Genomic DNA, 22,192 nt, shown 5'->3' with positions numbered 1-22,192 from the left:
ATAACAATTGAAACATTGCTTTAAAACATCTTAAACATGCGTGAAACCTGAATGTTGCATACACCTGTTTAAGAATTGTTTTGCCCTGAATTTTTCTTGCTAGGTTAGTAAAACATGTTTGGCTACTATTGTAAATCATCTAGCAATGTTTAGTTCAATTTTTGGAGCAATGTTTGTATTCAAATTAATTCAAAATTTGGCTTCAAAAATAAATTCCAAAAATTAGGGTTTTGAGCTAAACGTGGACTTTGATGTTATGATTCAAAATCTATCAAGAATTGGACTTTGGTCTTAAAAGTAAAGTTGTAGAGGATTTAATTCTAAGCAACTTTCATTTTTTGACTATTTTCAAAAAAAATCATTTTCTTGCTCAAAAGGGTATTTGAAAACTAATATTTGAAATTTCCTTGAAATCCGAAAATTGGAAAATATTTTTTCTCTTTCGCGGGCCGCCGCCTCACTTCCCGGCTCACGGCCAAAGCCGCCCGCAGTAGCGCGCCTCCCGCGCCAGCCCACCTCACCTCGGCCCAGCCTAGCCCCGCGCGCTGGCTCCTTCTCCCGCGCGCCGCGCCCGTCACCGCGCCACGCTCCCGACCGCGTCAGGCGACGCCCGCCGCGTGGCGACCATGCGTCGGCGATGCCCGCCGCACGGCAGCCATGGCCTAACTCCGCCCCACGTGCGCGCCTTCTTCTGCCTGGCAGCGTTGCCTCCTCCTCAATCCCCCACTTCACTCTCCCGCGCGCCCAGCAGCAGCGACAGCAGCAGAGCATGCCCGCCATCGCCACCGTGCGCCGCACCCCGTTGGGACTAGCTCGCTCGACCACCACGGCTCGCCATTGAACCCTCCATCTCGCCCGCAGCACCGCCACCTTGCGCACCACGCTGCCGACCAGCTCGCCACGTGAATCGACCGGAGGTGAGGCCCAATCGCACATTTTTCCTCCACGCTGTCGCTCGTCGAAGCTTGGCCATAGCGCACACCGCCATGGCTAGCCCTGCTCCGCCTCCCTCTCTTCCTCTTTTCACGCACACCATGCCCACCTCGCAATGGCGGAGCTCGGCTGTGAGTCAACGTCGCCGCTCCAGGCCACCCTTGCGCCGGAACGAGCCCACGCCGCGGCTCTACAGCGTCGCCGCGCGCCATGGCCACCGGCCACCTTGCTTCCGATGGTCCTCTGGCCTTGCAAGTAGTGCCAACGGGTGCAGCATCGCCTTGGGGAGTCTGACGGTGCCGACCACGCCGCCGGCGACCTCCCCGCCGGTGAGATCCGGCCGATCAGCGCCGCCCCTGCTTCGGCCTGGCCGACAGGTGGGGTCAGTTGACCCACTGGGTCCCGCCTGTCTGTCTCTCTAGCGCGGGTTGTGGGTGGATAACCGGGTGGATCTAGCAGAATTGAGCATGAAGTTTAAAAAGGGATTTCAAAAATAATTTTTTAGAATTCTATTTAAATGCTTTGGAAAATGTTTGTGTACTCTTTTTAGCTCCAAATCTATTAGAACAAATTTTTCTAGGTTCCTTATCATCAGATCTACTTGGGAAAATTATTGCATGACATTTTTGAGATACTTTGCTATAGAATTTTATTTAATCATGAATATTGCTGATAACTTGAAAAATATGTAGAAAAATCTATAGTCTTCAGAAAATATGATTCCAAGTTTGTTAATTTTTTTATGTCATGTACTTCCTAGGAAAAATATGTTTCATGCATGTGCTGTGGGAAAATTTTTAGGTGTAGTTCAAGTACCTTTAATGGCTGATTTTTGTCATTTTAGCTAGAGAGCAAATTTTGTATATAACATGCATGTGACAATTTTTATATAGTCATTATATGCTATGAAGAACCTAGGAAAAATACTAATTTTGTTGTTTGACACTTTTCACAGTTCAAAGTATTTTTATGTACAAAATCATGTCATAGCTTGTGATTTTTGTGTAGGCTAATCCACTCATTCAAACACCATGAAAATCTGATGGTAGTCTAATTAGAGTAGTACCATGCTACTAGTAATTTTCTCAGATTTTTATAAGTAGCCAGAAATATAGATTGCTGTTGTAGCCCTAATTTAAAAAGGAAATAAAATAATCATCTTTAATACAAGATTAGTTAATAATAATAGCTTTGGTGTATCTTTGAAGCATTTGATAAGGTGTGTTGACTTAAACATATTAGTAGTAGAAGAGAATACAGTAGATGACATGTGCTTGTAGTATATTTTCTTGGATGATGTTGACTACCTTGCATTTAAACATATCTATTGCATTCATCTCCTTCGATGCACCGTTTGCATAATCTCTTACGCGTATTGCATCATACAGGATCGCAAACCGAGAACCTAGTCATCATACCCGAGGAGCCCGAGGAGCAGTGCGAGGTGCAGCCACAGGAAGTGCCAGAAGCCAATGAGGAGGACGTTGAGGAACTTCCGGAGTGCCCCGATCACCGTCCGAGCTCCTTCGAGAGAGGCAAGCCCCGGAGCATTTTTCTCCCGGTTTGCAATGATTTAATTAAATGCTTTACTTTAATTGATGCATTACGTCCAGGAGTTGTTTGCAACCGTTGCTGCATTGTACCTTGTCTACCTTTGTTATACTATATCCTTGTTACCCAGGTATCCGCAGTCGAGTCCATGCTTAGCTGGCTTGGACCGGTAGAAGTCGGGTGATTTCCTGTTACCTGTGAGCTATAGGTGGTTACCTGGATCTGCTTGGATAACTATAAAGTCATGGTATAACTAAGTGTTAAATGAAGTTGAGACCGGACGGAGACTTGCAGAGTTTTGGACTGTAGTGTTTTTCGTCTGTGTTGATTAAGGACCGACCGTTGTTGGGCCTCGAGTCATGTTGAATGCATGCCTTACATTTAGCTGGTCAGATAAAGTACCTTCCGACCGCGAAGCTGGGAGATTTTTCGGGCCGAGTAGATTGCCCGCAACGCACTGTGCCGGAGCAGGTGTGGTAGGACACGGGGGTGGGATGATAAGACCAAAGTGCAGTCGGTCGGCCTCCAGGTACATGTGGTTCCTAGCAAACTCGAGATTCCTAGAAAGTTAACTCGGTGATCAATATCTCACTTTAGCGGGTGAGTGAGGTTTGTGTAAGGAATAAATCACCAGCTGGTTAGGAATCGATTCGAATCGCCATCGCTCCTGGATAGTGAGCACTTGACTTGAGTTACTTCATCGTAGTAAATGTTATGGAACACTTGGACAGTTATAATGAATATGACAGTATGGAAGTTGTTTAATGATCATTGGTTATCATTATCTGCTTAATCACATGTTTACTCTAGTATAGGTGCAAATCTAGTCGACATGTTAATAATAATTAACTTGGCAATAATGCTTTTCGAGAAGTTCTTGAAATGCTAAAAATGCTTCTTTTTGCAAATGAGTCAGCTACCCTACTATAAAGCCCTTCATAATCCTTGGTGTCGCTTATTTTTGGTTATGTCGGGTAAGTCTAGCTGAGTACCTTCTCGTACTCAGGGTTTTATTCTCACTTGTTGCAGATGGGTAGATGTATTACGGCTACTGTATCAACTGCCTTTATCCTGTGATGGGTGATGCTTAGGACTATGGGCATGGTCATTCCTTACGTCTCATCTGATGCTTTTGTTGGAGATGATCATTCGCTGGCACTATATTTAAACTCCGCGTGAGTGTGTGTGTGGTTTGAACAAATGACTTCCGCTACTTTTATTCGAACTGGTTTGTAATAACTATGTTGAAACTCTGATGTATCTGAGATTGTGAACTTTTATGTAATATGTGATGGTGACCGCTAAACTTATTACGATCTTGGCTGAAATGGAAGTTGGTTTGAAATCCTTCGTGATTTCACGGACTACCGGGTTATACGGGCTTAAGTTTACTAAATCGTCTGCTCTGGTGGATGATTTTCTTACTTAATTTCATATAATTGGTTAGTTCTGTTACATAATTATGTGCCTTTTGGAAGATCACGGCGATTTATCCAAAATCGAACAAATGATGATCACTTTAGAAGAGAGGTGTACATTGGGGTCATTGATAAAATCAGTCAAGAGCTTGATAGTCGGTTTGATGAGGTTAATATGGAGTTGCTTTCTTGTGTGACAGCCCTCAACCCTTCGAATTCATTTGCATCATTTGATGCACAGAAGGTACGCTGACTTGCTGATTTCTATCCTAAGGACATATTTGGCTCTGATTTGTTAAGGCTAGAATTGCAACTTGATACCTATATTGATGTCATGAGATAAGATGATAGATTCAATGGCCTACAGAACCTTGTTGACCTCTCACTTAAGCTAGTGGAAACAAATAGGCACAAAGTTTATGACTTGGTTTACTTGCTTCTCAAAATGGTATTGCTTCTACTAGTGGTGACCACAAGTGTAGAGAGGGCATTTTCTAGTATGGATTTTGTCAAAACCAAGCGGAGAAATAAGATGAGTGATAGTCTTTTGGATGACTGCCTTGTCATGTTCATTGAGAGAGACATTTTGGAAGATGTGGAGGAAGATGATGTAATCAACACTTTCATGGCTATTAGAAAGCGTAGGCCCAAAAAATAGTGCTGTAATCTTATTTGTTATTTAAGCTTGTGTTGTTTACATTCCAAACTATTAGTACGCTATTTTGGACTATTTGTACTAGTAATTTAAGACTGATTATGCCATTTAGTAGTTGTGTACTGAATTGTTGGGTAATTTTTATGAAACTTTACTGAATTGCTAAATGGTTTTTATCGGTTTGCATATGAAATTTTTGGTTCGGCATATCCCATGTAAAAATCCTGGCTCCAGCCGTTGACAATACACCTCCACACCCATCGGGCCTAGGCCCATGGCCATGGCCACCTCCGCGCCTCGAGTTCATCGCGGCAGAGTCCGGGGCCAGCTTTTCGCCTCTGCGTTCGAGCCTGTCATGGTCCAAGGCCTCAGGGCCACCTCTAGCGCCCGAGCCAGTCGTAGCTGGGGTCGGGTCTGCCTCCATCCGTCTAGCGTGCCTCGAGGCCGGATCCACCTCCGCGCTCAAGCTCATCGTGGCACAGTCCGCCTCCACGCCCAAGCTCATCGTGGCTAGAGTCCGCCTCCACTTCCGCATGTGCGCCTAGGGCTAGGCCCCCTCCGTCTCCATCTGCACGCCCAAGGCTGGGGCCAAGGCTGCCTCTGCCTGCATGCCTGGGTCATCGTGCGTGCGATGGGGAAGAAGATGGGGGAGAAGACAGTGAATTCCATGGTCTGTACATCCCAACTTGAATTGACATTTGATGTGTCACTTGATTCTAGACAGCAAATTCATCAACATCCAAACAACAGATTTGATATTTAGTCAATTTCTAATACTGATCTGATTTGGCATTGGTACCCAATACAATTTCAGTGGCTCAATATCTACATCCAAACAGACCCTAATAAAACATTACATGTATACAAAGTGAACATCACATATATCATGAGATGTAAAGAAATAAAATTAGTATAATAATTAGTTAGAGTTAAATAACACAAAAAAAGATGCAAAATAAAAATATGAGTAACAAAATAAAAATGGAACAATGAAAACTAAAATAAAAAATCTACACAAAACATAAAAAGAGAAAAGAGAAGTAAATAGAAGAAAACAAAAAAACATGAAAACAAAAAATGAAATAAAAATAGTTAATTGGGTCAAATAAAATGAATAAAATAAAGATAAAAATAAAAAAGTGAAAAGACAAATAAAAAAGACCACATAATAAAAAGAAAAAATAAAAATAAAAAAGAAATCAAAGAAGGAAAGAAAATACATAAAAGAAATAAAAGAAAAATAAAAATAAAAAGAAGAATAAAACAACATAGAGAAAAGAAAAAGGAAAGGGAAAAGAAGAAGAAAACATAAAAGAAATAGAAAAAAGAAAAAGGAAAAAACTCAACTACCTAACCACCTATGAGCGTCGGGCGTCGGAATGCGCAGACGTACGAGCGTTGGAACGAAACATCATACGTTAGGCATCAACGCGCGGACCACGCTCTCTGCTGTGGGCTGGTGTTGGGCCGGTGCTGCGCTTCCATGGGCCATAATCACGAGCGTGGGAGGGGGGGGGGGTCGACGGGCGGATCCCATCCGACTGGTCAGCAGGGAAGGTTTTCGTAGAAACAGTGCTAGTCCCTCTAGAAGAGGCGGAAGCTCAAGATAACTAGCAAAAGCAACCTCAAAAGCCAAAATCAGTATCAAATGCAACTTCCCCTGAACAAGTGCACTCTCCCACATGAATGCACACTCTCTGCATATGCCAACTCTATGTGTAACCATTCTCCCCCTTGTTGGTACATGGATACATCAAGCTAAACAAAACTGCAACTCCCCCTCAAAATATGCTATGAAATGCGCTGGGATGCAGATGAGAGAGATCTAGGAGTAGATCATCAAGAATGAGAAGATACTCAAAGTGATACTGCCACTTGAGTAGAACAATGCAAATGCTCACAATGATCACATGGTACAAACCAAGACTAGCAAAGCATTTTGAGCAAATTTTAGGCTTTAGAAAAGGTTCACCACTGAAATAGAACCAATAATGTATAGAGCAAGACTAACAACAAGTGTTAAACATGATCAAACAATGTGAACTAGCCTTATACAAAGATCACTGCAAACACCCACATATTAATCCATGCCTTGTTTGTTTTTTATTCTCAAGCCATCTTCTTACAACCAAGTGTTCACTTCTCTTTGGCAAACACATGAAGCAAGTGACTGTATTGGATATAACGTAAAGCACAAATTCTTAACAATTCTTGGTTTTTTCAGATGTGTCATTCAAACTTGGTAGATCATAAGTTCACCAGGTCTTCATCAATTTAGTGCACAAAGTTGTTTCTTTTGCGACAAAAAAGAACATATGTTCTCCCGAGGATTAATCATGGCTAAACATTTGCAATGACATTCGGCCTTTGGCCAAAAGTATAAGCTCTAGCACACCTAGCATAAGCATGCCAACACAAAGTGCTCAAACAAGCCTACACATGCCAACACTATGCATGACTCACTTCACCATGAGAATGAATAGGGAGTCCGGTTTTCGTACCGAGGCTCCGCTACTGCACCGCAAGGTGAAGAACGCGTATATCCAAACAGGGTCGTTGGCTCTCAGATTATTTAGTATCAATGTGTTTTGTAATTTCCAATATTGTCGTTTCTTAGGCCTAGAGCCTAGAAAATGCCAAATCAAATCACTAAAAATTAACCACCACATTGATTATTTTAGATAGAATAACGCCGAAATAACTTTCTACCTTCAAATCTCATCACCCTTGTACAACATACTACCAAATCTAATGAGAGTATATTAGGCTAGTTGTTGGTGGTTGATTTTACAAACGATACTATATTAACTTAGGTACTTCCAAAAATACCATGACCATTTTAGAAATACTAGAACTCACGCTGAGTAAAATGCATCATGGGTCCTTTTATTGGCTCCAAACTTCATCCACAGCTCAAGACCCTCGAGAAAGGTTCCTCCATCTCACATGTAGAATACATATTGGAAAATTCGTTTAGCACAGGATGAGAGAGACTTGGTGTGTGGCTCAACTCTTATGTGAGTGTAAGGTGCAAGAAAATAAACATAGTGTTCATGTTTGGTATGACTTTCTTGGACATAGGTATGATTAAGTATAACATATTACTATAGGTATCTAGGGCCCATGTAGTGGATACTCATATATAACACGGAGGTAGCACAAAACAATAGAAAAACACATGGACTTTCTAAGGCAAAAAACACATTTGGATCAAAACTTTATTACACTAGCTTGAAGATTTTGTTGAGACGTTGGCCCTGTTTGTAATCGATTAAAATCAGATTCTCAGTAGCCCCATCGCGAGAATCGAAAAAAAAATCTCGCCAATGCCTGATGCTATTGCATCACACAATCGAAGAATGCGTATGCAAACAGGGCCATTGGCTCTCAGATTATCTAGTGTCCGTGTGTCTTGCAATTTCCAATGCTGTCATATCTTGAGCCTAGGGCCTAGAAACTGCCAAATCAACTCACGAAAAAATAACCACCTCATTGATTATTTTAGATTATTTTAGATAGATAATGCCGCAATAACTTTCTGGCCCCGTTCGCTGGTCTGAACTTTGACTGAAACTGGCTGAAAAACACGGTTTCGACTGAATTGTTGTGAGAGAAAAATACTGTTCCATCTAAAAAAACAAGCCGAACAAGCCAAACTTTAAGACAAGCGAACGGGGCCTCTATCTTCAAATCTCGTCACCGTTAGAGCAAGTATAATAGCAGACTATAAACCGACTAAATGCTGAGGTGAAGGAGAGAGAGGAAAAGCGGGCTGTAAGTTTACAGCCGGCTTTGGCACAAGAACCAAAAAAATATGTGAAAGAGACAAGTGGGCCATGTATTAACTGTAAAGAGCCAACTACTATATGAGTGGGCTAAGAAAATGCTGCAAAGAACCTTACAGCCAGCAAGCCGGCTGTATTATTAGCCTTGCTCTTAGTACAACATAGTACCAAATCTATTGATAGCATATTGGGCTACTAGGTGGCGGTTAATTTTACAGATGATACCATATTAACTTAGGTACTTTCCAAAAATACCAAGATCATTCTAGAAATACTAGAACTCCCGCAGAGTAAAATGCACTCTGATTTGCTCCAAACTTCATCCACAGCTGGAGTCCCGAGAAAGGTCCCTCAATCTCACACGAAGAAAACATATTAGAAATTTGATTTAGTCACATCCACGTGAACAAACACACCAGGGACTAACCTGCAAATACGGCGCGAAGCAATGGTGCAATCTGGAAAACCGTTGGCCGGTAAAGGGCCCGATAAAAATGACACCTCCCCTCCTCCCGGAGAGGGATAGACTGCGTCCCGTCTTCGTTCCTTCCCCCACCTCCTCATAAGGGCGAGGCCGCGGCCGCGGAGGCGGCTTTACGAACAAACGAGCCATTAGTACCCAAAAGCCAACTCACACAAACCCAGGCGATAGCGAGCGCGCCCGCGCCCGCTCCCCGCCAAGGCCACGACGCGAGAGCGCGCGAGCTGTGGAGCCCCCAATCCCGGAAGCTTCCGGGGCCGCGCGCAGGGGGGCGGGAGAGGGGAGCTCGCCGCCGGTGACCGAGCCCTCGCCGCCGCGGATCTCCCGATCTGAGGCGCCGCTATTCAATTCCCCGCAGGTACGCGCCCTGATCCGCGGCCGCTTCGATCCGGCCCGGTTCCCCCCGCGCCAATTCGCGCCCCTCCCATTGCTGCTGCCTGATTCCGCCCTTGGCTGATACACTGCTGCTCTGTGATTAGGGTTTTGCGGTGCCGGCGACGGAGATGAACGTGGAGAGCCCCGGGGAGCTAGGGTTCTGAAGCGCACCGTGGGGCACAGCGTGGCGGACGACGGCCCCCGACAGCCTCCTAGGTTTTCCATGGGAGATGGGGGAGTCGCGTGCGCCGTCCGCGCCGTCGAGGGCTTCCGTGCCGGCGCCCTCGTGAGGAGAGGAGGAGCGGGAGAAGCGATGCCGGACAAGGGGGAGAGAGCTCATGGCCAGCAGCAGCAGCACCGGAAGAACCATCAGTCGGCGACAGCTGCTGACCTGGAGGAGGGGGAGCTCCTCAATGGGGAGGCCGAGACCAATGGGTTGCCTGAGAGGAGCATGCCACCTAAGAAGTGGAGGAAGGTGCTGGCAGCCTCCGCAGCTGCTGTGGAGGTGGAGCCTGGGGAGATTGTGAGTACGAAGCAAGCAGTGCCATTGAAGAAGTCAAGGAGAAACGGGGAGGTTGAGAAGGTAGAGCTGCCGCCGGAGAGGCAGAGGAAGGAAAAGTCTTCTGGGAAGAGCACCAGGAAGCCTATCAAGGATGAAGTGGAGCCAGGGGAGATTGCACCGCCAGAAAAAAGGCGGGATGCCAAGTCCCACCAGGCCGATGATAATGGCAGGAGGCCAAGTTCATCTGCCCAGAAAGGCTCCTTCCGGGATTCTGATGAAGAGCCTGGTGAAATTAAGCCAGAGAGCAGCATGAGTGGCAGTGTAAGGAAGAACCGGCAAACAGAGCCTCAGAGCATTAACCACAAGCACCACGCTGACACCTCTGATCAGTCAGGATCAAAAAGTCGCAGGAAGGGAGAAGGGAAGAGTTTATCTGGTGCCAGACATTTGTCTGGGAGAAATCGTGAGGTCTCGCCACCAACATGGGATCGGCGTGATAGGCACGAGAGGAGCCCAGGCATCTTGGGCCGTTTTCCTCATGATCGCTTTCGTCATGACAGGTATGACCGGAGCCCGAGCCGCTTGGAGCGCTCCCCACATCGAGAGCGTGCTCGCCACTACGATAGCAGAGACCGCAGTCCATATATTTCACCTCGACATAGAGCTCGTCAGCCCCATTTGAGGGATAACACACCAAGTCGTGTTGATAATCCCCCTCGTGGGAGGGTCCAGCATGAGGATGTCAGAGACCGTAGCCCATTTCGTCATGACAGATCGCCTTCTGAACGTTGTCGGCCTACTGACACTCATGAATCAAGCAAGAAGAGCAGAAGTGGCAAAAGCTCAGAAAAATCACAGCACAAAAGCAAATCAGCGAAGCAATCTTCAAAGACCAAGAGTGGTAGCAATGGGAAGAATGAGGAGAAAATCTCCAAAGAAAAGCCCACTGAAAGCAGTCAGCACACTGAACTGCCACTGCCACCTCCACCACCCCCGCCACCACCCCCGCCTCCGCCACCTCCGCCTCTTCCACCTGCTGTACCGCCTCCCCTGCCTCCACCACCAGAACCTGAGCCAACTGGAGTTCTAGCTGAAGATATGATAGAAGACATGGATATCTGTGACACCCCACCTCACATTAGTGCAGCACCTGAACCCACTGAACCAATTTGTGATATAGGGAGGTGGTTTTACCTTGATCACTTTGGTATCGAGCAAGGACCTTCCAAGCTTGCTGAGTTGAAGAAGCTGGTGGAAGATGGATATCTTCTTTCTGACCATCTGATAAAACATGCTGATAGCAACCGATGGGTGACTGTAGAGAATGCAGCTTCACCACTGGTGCCATCTGATTTCCCCTCTTTATATTCGGACACTTCAACACAGATGGTTAACCCACCAGAAGCCCCAGGAAATTTGCTCGATGAAGCTCTAGAGGAGGCTTCTAACTTGGCATCAGGTGCTGAGGATAAACAAATGGAGGAAGCTTCTGCTGAAGATAGTGAAGAATTCTACATTGATGATAGGGTTGAAGCACTGATGGATGGATCAATTTTGGTGCATGGCCAGGAGCTCGAGATCATTGGAGGTAAAACAGAAGTTCTCTTTGCTATATTTCAAGATCCCGTGTTTTTGCTGTGGGCTGGGCTGGACTTGGGTTCTCCGTTTTTTTTTTTGGTTATATATCCTTTTGGAGTTGGCTGCGAAGCCCTTGGTTATGGTTTCTTGTGGTTGTGGAGGCAATAAACACGCATCCCATCATGATTGCAGTATGCACCCGAGAGAGCCGATGAGGTGTTATATGATGTCTGTTTGCTTGGGTTTGGGCCGTTTGGGCCCATAAGCTTGCATTATTGGTCTTGTTTGGATACAGTTTTCTGTTGCAATCCCTGACCTTGTTTTTTCTAGGAATTTTAATTGCTTCAACTGTTTTGCATCTGCACCCCCGGGAACATTTATTTGATCTGACGACCATAACAAGTTACACTTTTTTACATATATATCCTTCTAAAGCTCTGTATTTGGATTTCTGTGTAATTGCATCAGATCTATTTATACCGTGTTTGAAGGTAGATCTCTAATCTGCCTTCTAAAATCAGGATGTTGATCCGTAAGTTTAATTGGACAATTAATACTTTTTTTTTGGGGGGGGGGGGGGGGGGGGCTGTAAATGCAAATACAGAACTTCCCAGGCCATGTCAGATATCTGCTTTTTTTTGTTCTTTGATTTGTTTTGAATAAAATTGCACTGTACCTTTGTGAACTTGCACTGTACTTCATCCTGCATTTTACTTTCCCAGGGCTGTAAATGCAAATACAGAACTTCCCAGGCCATGTCAGATATCTGCTTTTTTTTTGTTCTTTGATTTGTTTTGAATAAAATTGCACTGTACCTTTGTGAACTTGCACTGTACTTCATCCTGCATTTTACTTTCCCAGCACCCTGAAGGCCTGAACTTACACAGATTTATGGAGTTAAACCTCATGGCTGTACTAATGTTGTATCATTTTGCCATTTGGAAATTGCAGAGCTTTTAGGTGCAGATTTTCAGCCTGCTGATTGGCAAAGATGGAGTCGCCCTGAAGGTACTGTATCAGTTCAAATTTTATTTGGCCTTAGAATTTGCACTGTTCCTTGTCCAATTTTTGGGAATGGCTATATGTTTTTCTTTGTTTTAGATGGTATCCAACTTTAAGATGCTGACTCTGTGTTCTGGTTTTTGTATTTTATCATGTGCTTTTGAGCCAAATATTTCTTCAGGAAACATATTGAAAATTGTTTCATCAACACTACAGAAGTTCTTCTCTTGTAGTTCTTTCATGATGCCACCATATAATTCTTTGGTTGCCTTTATTCTGTTATCCTTGGCATTTGTGATTTATATATTATTATTATTATGTCAGATTTTGCTAGGTTCCATGTGCATACTGAAGGAGACGATGGAATCAATGGAGGCACAGAATTCTTAGAAAATAGAGCAACGGATGCTTATGGCCTTGTTTCTGTGGAGAAGAACAACTTTCATCATTATGTTGAGTCTAGCGAATGGTTTTCTGGGAGATGGTCTTGCAAAGGTGGTGACTGGAGGAGAAATGACGAATTGAGCCAAGATATTCCATTCAGGAAAAAACTTGTTCTCAATGAAGGGTATCCTCTGTGTCAAATGCCAAAAGGTAGCTATGAGGATCCACGCCAGCCCTGCAAGGATGAGTTGTACTACCCTGTACGTGCTAAAAAGCATGATCTGCCATTGTGGGCATTCTCATCGACAGAAGAAGATACTGACAGTGTTAATGACACCACTAAAGGCGATGTTGTGCCTGGGAGGCCAGGTCAGACCAGACAGCCTCCTAGGGGAGTGAAGGGCATGATGCTTCCAGTGGTTAGGATAAATTCTCGTGTTGTTAAAGATCAATCATCTGTTGAACCCCGTACAAAACCCAGAGGAACTGATCGACCACTGTCGAGATCTTCACGCTCCCATTCAATTGGGGCTGAGAGAAGTTCTGTCCATGAAGGTTCGTCGCATTTCAGGAAGCACCATGACCATGATTCACAAAGTTTGCACAAGTCCAAGTCTGTTCCAAACATTCCAAAGGACCGTGTATGCACTGTTGATGAGCTGTCAGTTAATCGGGGTGACTGGTACTACCTTGATGGCACTGGGCATGAGCATGGTCCATTTTCTTATTCCGAATTGCAAGAATTAGTTAAAAAGGGCACTATCATTGAACAAAGTAGTGTATTCCGTAAGATTGATAACACATGGTTTCCAGTTCTTAAGGATTTAAAACCTGGAAGCTCTGTTCCCAGTGCAGCACGAAACTCAAATTCTACTGCTGCTCTTATGCACCCAGACCAATATAATTTTGGTGTGAACCAAGGATCAGGTAGCTTCCATGAGTTGCACCCCCAGTTCGTGGGTTATACACGTGGTAAATTACATGAACTAGTCATGAAATATTTCAAGAGCAGGGAACTTACTTTAGCTATAAATGAGGTCTTGGATCCATGGATTTCAGCAAAGCAACCAAAAAAAGAGTTTGAAGCATACTTTTCTCACAATTCAGCATCTAGGAATTTCCTGCCAGGTACTGTGGTCATGTCTTACATGACATCTTATTTACTTACTTTTCAGCTCTTAAATTTTAACTTTAAGCTAATCTTAATGCATTTGAAATCTTGAACCGTCAAATTTGTTTCACTCACATATTCCTTCTAGCTAATCACTGATCGAAATTTGTGGACATCTGTAACATTTCCTTTTCTTTTGTGAGCCTTACAGAAGATGGTGGGTCCGCAAAAAGGGCAAAGTTGCTACCGGACCAGAGTGATGAAGATATTCATTTGTCAGAAGACATTCTTGCCAGTCGGAAGGAGGACATCTGTTTTGAAGAGTTATGTGATGGAGCATCTTCTGTTGATAATGATTCTGTGAATCCCAGAGCAGGAAATGAAAGCTGGGGTTTACTAAACGGCCATGTGTTAGCAAGAATCTTCCATTTTATGAGGGCAGATGTGAAATCACTTATTTCTTCTGCAGCTACCTGTAGGAGCTGGAATGCTGCCGCGAAGTATTACAGGAACATGTGTAGATTCATTGATCTGTCTTCTGTTGGCCCTCTTTGCACTGATTCTGTGTTTTGTGATATTATGGTATGTGTCTTGCCTATCTGTTTGAACTTTTGAGAAATTACTTCTGTCATCTCCTAACTTTGGACTCAAAATCATTCATCTTCCTTTCAGGCTGGTTATGAGAAGCAAAATATTAGGACTCTTATTTTAACTGGTTGTTCGAATCTTAGTTCACATGCCCTTGGCAGAGTACTTGAGCAGCTTCCACAAATGTCTTATGTTCACATTCAAGGCTGCGGTCATCTAGGGGATCTGAAAAATAAATTTCAGCATGTAAAATGGATCAGGAGCTCATTGAATCCAGAGTCATATCGGAAAATGAAAACCTTGAAGCAGATAGGTGATGGGAACAACTACGCATCCAAAGTTGCAAGGAACTTCACCAATCAGCTGGATGGTTCTGATGAGCTTGATGGTTATTTTGCTGATATTTCAAATAGAGAGAATGCTAACCTTTCATTTGGCCAAGGTTTCTATAAAAGATCAAAATTGCTTGATGCTAGAAAGTCCTCTGCAGTTTTGTCGAGGGATGCAGAAATGAGGCGTTTGATGCAGAGACAGGCAGAGAACAGTTACAGGAAGATGGAAGAGTTTGTCATAAACAGATTGAGAGAAATTATGAGGAATAACAAATTTGATTTTTTCATTCCAAAGGTACCATCACTATTTGATAATTATTTGGATGAGCCCTCTTGATGGTCTAATACGATGTACTAATACTTCACACCCATATCTGTTCCATTTTACAGGTTTCCAAGATCGAAGGTAGGTTGAAAAATGGGTATTATGCTCGCCATGGCTTTCGTACCATCAAGCATGACATCCGTACCATGTGCCAAGATGCATTAAGGTAAAAATGACCTAGTATAACCTAGTTAAAGATTTCTAGAGGTTTATGTGATTTCTAACAGTTCCTTTCTACCTCAGATATAAAGATGGCAATGATTCAGGAGATATAAAGCAAATTGTTGTCTCCTTCATACAGCTAGCAAAGAGACTAGGGAACCCAAGGTACATTTCTGAGAGAAATGGAGCAGCAGCCCAGGACAGCCTGGACGTTAGTCAATATTCATTTGATACTAAACTAAAAAAGAAGCAAAGCAAAACAAGAGGAGCAAATTCGGTGGCTGCTGGAGCAGATAATTCATCTCGTGCATTTGACCTTGAAATCAAAAGAAGCCTGTCTAAATTAAAGAAAAAGGGTGTCTACTCTGGTAGTGAAACATCTGATGATGATGATGGCTACTCTGAAGGTGATGAAACTGAGAGTGAAACTACTGTTTCTGATACTGAGAGTGACCTTGATGTAAATTCTGGAGCTTGGGATTTAAAAGGAAATGGTCTAAAGTTAATTGAACTTGGGGAACCTGTGACTGATGATCGTATATTGGGTGCCCGCATGACAAAGGCCAGCCTTGTTCCTCCAGTTACTAGGAAGTATGAAGTTATTGAGGAGTACCTTATTGTAGCAGATGTGGAGGAAGTACAACGAAAAATGAGAGTTGCTTTACCTGATGACTATTCTGAGAAGTTGCTGTCGCAGAAGAATGGCACCGAAAACTTGGAGCTTCCAGAGGTTAAGGATTATCAACCCCGAAAAGTAGCAGGAGATGAAATTCTTGAGCAAGAAGTATATGGCATAGATCCATACACACACAATCTACTGAGTGACATTATGCCTGCTGATCTTGAGTTGTCACCTACCGACAAGCATATCTTTATTGAGGAGGTAATTGGTGCTAGGTTACACTCCCCTCTCTCTCTCTCTCTCTCTCTTTCAAGCTTTGAGCTTACCCAAAATATTTTCAATGCAGTTGCTTCTGAATACATTGAATAAGCAAGTTAGGCATTTCACTGGTTCGGGAAATACCCCTATGACTTACAGCCTTAGGCCTGTCATTGAAGAAATCCAAAGATCTGCGGAGGATAGTGGTGACAGGCGAACTTCAAAGATGTGCTTGGGGATGCTGAAGGCCATAAGAAATCGCTCTGATCAGAACTTTGTTGCTTATAGAAAAGTATGCCTTCAGCAACCTATTAACTCAGGTCCATTTCTTGTGTCTTTTTGACACGTTTGGTACATCTTTTCCAGGGTCTTGGTGTTGTTTGCAACAAAAAAGGTGGATTTGGTGTAGATGACTTTGTTGTTGAGTTCTTTGGGGAGGTATGCCTTAGTTTTAAATATTCATCCATTCTACCTAGAACGAGGGGCAGTAGTATAGCCATGAATATGTCGATTTATAAACATTGCAGGTTTACCCTTCTTGGAGATGGTATGAAAAGCAAGATGGTATTAAACATATCCAAAACAACAGCGAAGATCAAGCTCCTGAGTTTTACAACATTATGTTAGAAAGGCCAAAGGTTGTGTTCAGCCTCTGATTTTAATGAGATCTTACCTGTAACTGGTGTCATTTCAATTCATGGTCTTTTTCATCCTATTAACCTTTTACTTCTGTCATGATGGAAGGGAGACCGAGATGGATATGACTTGGTTTTTGTTGATGCGATGCACAAGGCCAACTACGCGAGTAGAATCTGCCACTCCTGCAACCCTAACTGCGAAGCAAAGTAAGCTCCTTTTGAGCTTCAGATTTCTACCTTGTGAATGTTAACTGTTTCATTGCAGCTTTACTTCCTAAATTTGCACTGCTCTGTTGTTACTCTAATAAATCCTTTTTTTCTGGAATTCTGCTGTGGGTGATACTTGGCACTCCATAAATAATGTTTATTATATTTCGCGGGTCTGGAACTCAGTATGGCTGAGCATTGAGCAATATAATGTAGCTGTTCTCGCACATCCAGCTTCATTCCATTTCATGGAACACAGTTCTATTCTGAGTTGGGATTTATGTATCAAGTTGCTTTGACAAACTTCAGTACGCGTTTGCTTGGTTATGCTTATGCATTTCTGTGCTAATTAAATTGATACTCAACCATTGATAACTTGAAACATGTATGTGCTACCATGTTTGCATGTCTCAAAATGCTTGGACTTTTTTTCTCTCCCTAAGGCTAATGTCCACTAATTTATGCTTCTTGATTTTTTTTTAAATAGAGTGACAGCAGTGGATGGTAAATACCAGATTGGAGTTTACACACTTCGACCAATCGCAGAAGGCGAGGAAATCACTTTTGATTACAATTCAGTAACTGAGGTGAGCACATTTCTGGTTCCTTTATGAAATTATGTATTACATATTTACATTGCAATGTTTGATGCCTTCATACTTATTTTGCTAGAGCAAAGAAGAACATGAAGCATCAGTCTGCCTCTGTGGAAGTCAAGTGTGCCGGGGCAGCTATTTGAATTTTTCTGGCGAAGGAGCCTTTGAGAAGGTGAACTTTTGGAAGTATGCTGGTGGATAGTTTAGAAGGAATGCCTGTAGTGCGAATATTTATTGATTATTTGCATGATTCTGACATGTTCACATCTACTGATGTCGTTGTGAATCAGGTATTAATGGAATTCCATGGTGTGCTCGATAGGCATAGCCTGCTGCTACAGGCTTGTGAAACAGACTCTGTCTCTCAACAAGACTTAATTGACTTGGGTAGAGCTGGTCTTGGTACCTGTTTGCTTGCTGGTTTGCCTGGATGGCTTGTTGCTTACACGGCTCACCTGGTAATTGTAATAGCTGTCTTTTGTTCAGTTTCTGTTCTGATGTTGTAACCAATTTAGCTTGGTCCTTATATCAACTTTTGTTGTAAAAGGTGCGGTTTATATACCTTGAGAGACAGAAACTCCCTGATGAGATCTTAAGGCACAATGTGGATGAGAAGCACCAGTTCCTTATAGATATAAACATGGATTCTGAGAAGAATGATGCTGAGGTTCAGGTAAATTAGCTGATGGCTTGGTCAGGCCTCCTAGTTCTTTTCCCCCCCTTTCTCATTTGCCTGAATGTGACCTAATTATGTCGCGACTCTCAGGCAGAGGGAGTATTAAATTCAAGATTACAGCAAATAGTGCATACACTTGACAAGGTGAATATTTATTTATGTTCAATCTTGGGCTTGTTTGATGATACCTAGCTACCATACATATTGTATCATTGCTTATCCTTATTGGCTTCTCTACCAACTCTTCAGGTGAGATATGTTATGAGATGCATATTTGGAGACCCAAAGAATGCTCCTCCTCCCCTGGTAAGGTTGTCTGGGAAAGGTCTGGTATCTGCCATCTGGAAAGGGGACAGTTCGATAGTTGCTGAACTCCTTCAGTCAATGGAACCTCATGTTGAAGAAGAGGTACTTAGTGATCTGAAGGCCAAAATCCGTACTCATGATCCGTCAGACTCTGAAGATATTGAGGGAGGCATCAGGAATTCTCTCTTGTGGTAAGTTTCGGACCTGATCAGTATTTCCTGTATGTGCAATGACTTCTCCCCTACAATTACTTGTCAGTGGAATCTGATCCTCCTTTTGTACAGGTTGCGTGATGAATTGCGAACTCTTCCATGCACTTACAAGTGCCGTCATGATGCTGCTGCAGATTTGATTCATTTGTATGCTTATACAAAGTGCTTCTTCCGAGTCCGGGTAAGTGAAAGCTTATTACTTACTGAGAAAATGATGGTTGTGGTTTTGCCATCTGTTCTTTAGAGCTGACTCAAGTATGGCTGCGTGCAGGATTATAAGACAGTAAAATCTCCACCAGTTCATATCAGTCCGCTTGACTTAGGCCCCAAATATGCTGATAAACTGGGACCAGGCTTTCAGGAGTACTGCAAGACATACCCAGAAAATTATTGCTTAGCCCAGCTTATCTATTGGTATAGCCAGAATTCAGAACCTGAATCTAGATTGACAAGAGCTAGAAAAGGTTGCATGTCATTGCCAGATGTCTCATCCTTCTATGTGAAGTCTGCAAAGCCATCACAAGAGCGAGTTTATGGGAACAGAACTGTGAGATTCATGTTATCGCGCATGGTAAGTGCTATTTTGTGATTGCTTGGGGTTACCAGATTGCAGAAATCATGTGCTTGAACTCATTTTGGAATGGGAGGTAGAGAAAACAAAATTCCAAAAGAACAAGTAACGACAGTTTAACTGTTTTGCACACTCATTATTTTGTTCTAGAAAAGTTGGATCATGAAATAATTTGGTGCTGTAGACCCCATATATCAGACATCATTACCTATCGCTACCATTATTTTTCTGAATCATTTTGTGCTACTTCTCATAACTTTATGCACATGGAATGCTTTTACGTTGATAAAATTCTGATGTTTAATTGTTCTTATTGTCCTTTATCTTCTAGAAGAAAACATTAAGTTTTCTTGCCAGCTATTTTTTCTCAATTTCTTCCCAATATGTTTATCTTTGTGTAACTTGGCATATTGTCAGTACTTTGCGTAAGACATTTGTGCCTATTGACTGCTAATTGATCCTATCTGTGATGTAGCATTCATGCTTCTTTTTCTTTGCATTCCAGTAATCATTGTCTTCGCCTATAAAAAGTTGGAAATGTGAAGACTGGCATCATCTTACGAATTGTTTTCCCTTACTATTTGGTTCTGGTCGTTGATTATACAGGAAAAGCAGGCACAGAGACCATGGCCAAAGGATAGGATATGGGTGTTCAAGAGTGATCCGAGATTCTTTGGTAGTCCAATGATGGACGCCGCGTTGAATAATTCCCCGCTTGACAAGGAGATGGTGCATTGGCTCAAAACGAGACCAAACGTTTTCCTAGGCTAGTAAAAAAGGATTGTAGGCAGATAAGATGGTATTTTGGTTGTTTCTCCCTTTTGGAGATTTTAGTCTACAGGATTCTTTTTCCGACTCACACCTTGGCTACCTGATCATGGGGAGTTTAGCTTTTAGATAGCAGGGTAACAGTCTCACCACCCCCATCTGTACATTCCCCTCTCCCTACCTTCCTTGTAGAGATGTATCTGGTTAATAACTCATAGATTCGTCATTGATTTAATGTAGTGAATTTTCCCCATAGGAATGCTCCCTCTTTTGTTTCATGTAAATGCAGAACAATTTCAATCTTGAACTCAGTAATGCGTTACAGGCATGTTGCATTTCTACAAGTTCCATTCACAGGAAATGATCTGAGCATGAGATTTGATGGTTGAAACTGTACATGAGTTGTGTTGCGAATGTCAATTTAAAGCATGATGCTATATTTTTGTTTTACACAGGTGGTGATGGAATTTGCGCCCACTTTGTGTTTTGCAAGTGAAATTGCAAACAGAAAGCTGCAAGGTGTAGAACAAATTGTAAAACCGGCCTTCTCATTTGCTCTCATGCCTATTTTCTGTCTATATTGGCTATTGCAATTAAGATTGTAGGAAACTGTAGCAAACTTAGGCTTGGTCAGGTCATGTGTCTTTTGTCATCGGCAATCTGTGTAACTTGCATGATCTGTGCTGTTTTCCTGTTGCATGATCTGTGCTGTTTTTGTGTTTTTTCTTTGCTGTTTTTTTTTTGACAACTGTGTTGATGGGTTGGTGTGTGTTTGTAAGGGTTCTTGTTCTTCTTATTAATGCAAAGAAATACAGCTCTTAGGTGTTTCCGAAAAAAGATTGTATGCTGTTGTATACACTTCTTGTTATAAACTAATATATGACATGCCTAGATACATAGCAACAATTATATAGCTCTCAAAAGCCAAAACGATTTATGATTTGAAATGTAGAGACTAAAATGCAATTTTCATCTCTCTGTGTGTGTGTTTTTTTAGGTAGATGACGAGTGCATTCAGTTCCAGGTGAGTCTTGCTGCCTAACCTGCGCAAGCGAGGATTACCTTGCTAGCCTGGGCCAGCTAAAATTGATTTCCCACCTTATAGAAAGCAAAAAACTTGCCATTGTATACCCCGAGAACAGCGTGCTTGAAATCCAAACCGTTCTTCCGTCGTCCACCTAACTAGGCAAAGCGAGACAAGGGGCTTGTCCAAGAATCAAACATGCTTTTTTTGTCCATGTGTTACAATACCTGCTATAATCTAGTGCTCATGAAATGATTTTATCCTTCTATATAAGTATGTGTTTGAGAACTTGGTTTTGGGTGGTTTGGATCCAAATCGCTAGTATTCAGTACAAACTTGAATTGAATTGTAAACTTTAGGTTAATCCTTCTATGGACGCTTTGAGTTGCCGCTCAGATGGAAACAATTGAAAATAATAATACTATACTAAGACGGGATTTTTCTATATTTACAAAACAGTAGGGATTTGGTTTGGAGTTTCGGATTTCAGGGGAGGTTTCCATGCTCAACGGCGTTAGAAGGAGTAGGGGCGTGCGGTGGTGGTAGGTTGAGGGGGCGCGGGTGAGGCGGCAGGGGTGAAGAAATCTTCATCTTTCTCCTTTAGTAATTAGAGAAGAGTGGGGAAGGAGTGGCGAAGGTGGGCAATAGAGCCACGAGCACCGCTGGCCGGTCGGTGGGCGAGACCGACAGGGGTTGGGCGGAGGTAGGGGATGAGCGAGGGTAGAAGATGAGCATTGTTATTGTTATTAGTAGCGAGCGAGTGTAAACTCCTGGCCACCTTGTAGCCTAGGGTTGACTTTACTTGTATAGGCCGGATGAATATTCAACGTCCTTCTTTCAACTCAAGACATGCTGTTTCTTTAGGTAAAAAACACAAATCTCACTTTTTAAGGAGACAATTAATCCCAACTATAACAAGATTTATTATAAAAATATATTTTATGATTAGTCAAGTACATATTATAATATTTGTAATTATGTATATGTTTGATGAAATGATTGTTTGGCTACTCGAGAAACAATATTTTTTTTGGGACGAATGGAGTATTTCGTTAATGTTGGTTCTAATTTGTAGTTTTGTGTTATGCACTTTTTGTACTAAATGATGTCTATTGATAACATGTTAAAGTTT

At 42.7% G+C, this 22,192-nt stretch overlaps 1 protein-coding gene across 2 annotated transcripts; it reads left to right on the top strand.

Moving 5' to 3' along the window:
• The first annotated feature begins 8,879 nt into the window (after positions 1-8,879).
• LOC136476389 (histone-lysine N-methyltransferase ATXR3-like) lies at positions 8,880-20,380 on the top strand. 2 transcript variants are annotated; one of them, XM_066474205.1, is made up of 21 exons: positions 8,880-9,181; positions 9,303-11,288; positions 12,230-12,286; positions 12,605-13,792; positions 13,987-14,357; positions 14,448-14,990; positions 15,086-15,186; positions 15,264-16,065; positions 16,151-16,354; positions 16,429-16,500; positions 16,590-16,700; positions 16,807-16,907; positions 17,395-17,494; positions 17,580-17,675; positions 17,794-17,961; positions 18,051-18,176; positions 18,270-18,323; positions 18,429-18,676; positions 18,770-18,878; positions 18,969-19,268; positions 19,875-20,380. In XM_066474205.1, exons 2-21 carry the CDS (start codon positions 9,422-9,424, stop codon positions 20,037-20,039), a joined length of 6,783 nt encoding a protein of 2,260 aa, XP_066330302.1. In that variant the 5' UTR covers positions 8,880-9,181; positions 9,303-9,421; the 3' UTR covers positions 20,040-20,380. The 2 variants fall into 2 exon arrangements, with proteins under 2 accessions (XP_066330302.1, XP_066330303.1); XM_066474206.1 differs by lacking the exon at positions 18,270-18,323.
• The last annotated feature ends 1,812 nt before the right edge of the window (positions 20,381-22,192 follow it).

This window comes from Miscanthus floridulus, chromosome 8 (assembly GCF_019320115.1).
Source record: "Miscanthus floridulus cultivar M001 chromosome 8, ASM1932011v1, whole genome shotgun sequence".
Classification (NCBI taxonomy): Eukaryota; Viridiplantae; Streptophyta; class Magnoliopsida; order Poales; family Poaceae; genus Miscanthus; species Miscanthus floridulus.
Note: the sequence above shows the minus strand (reverse complement) of the source record. Positions and strands in the feature narration are given on the sequence as shown.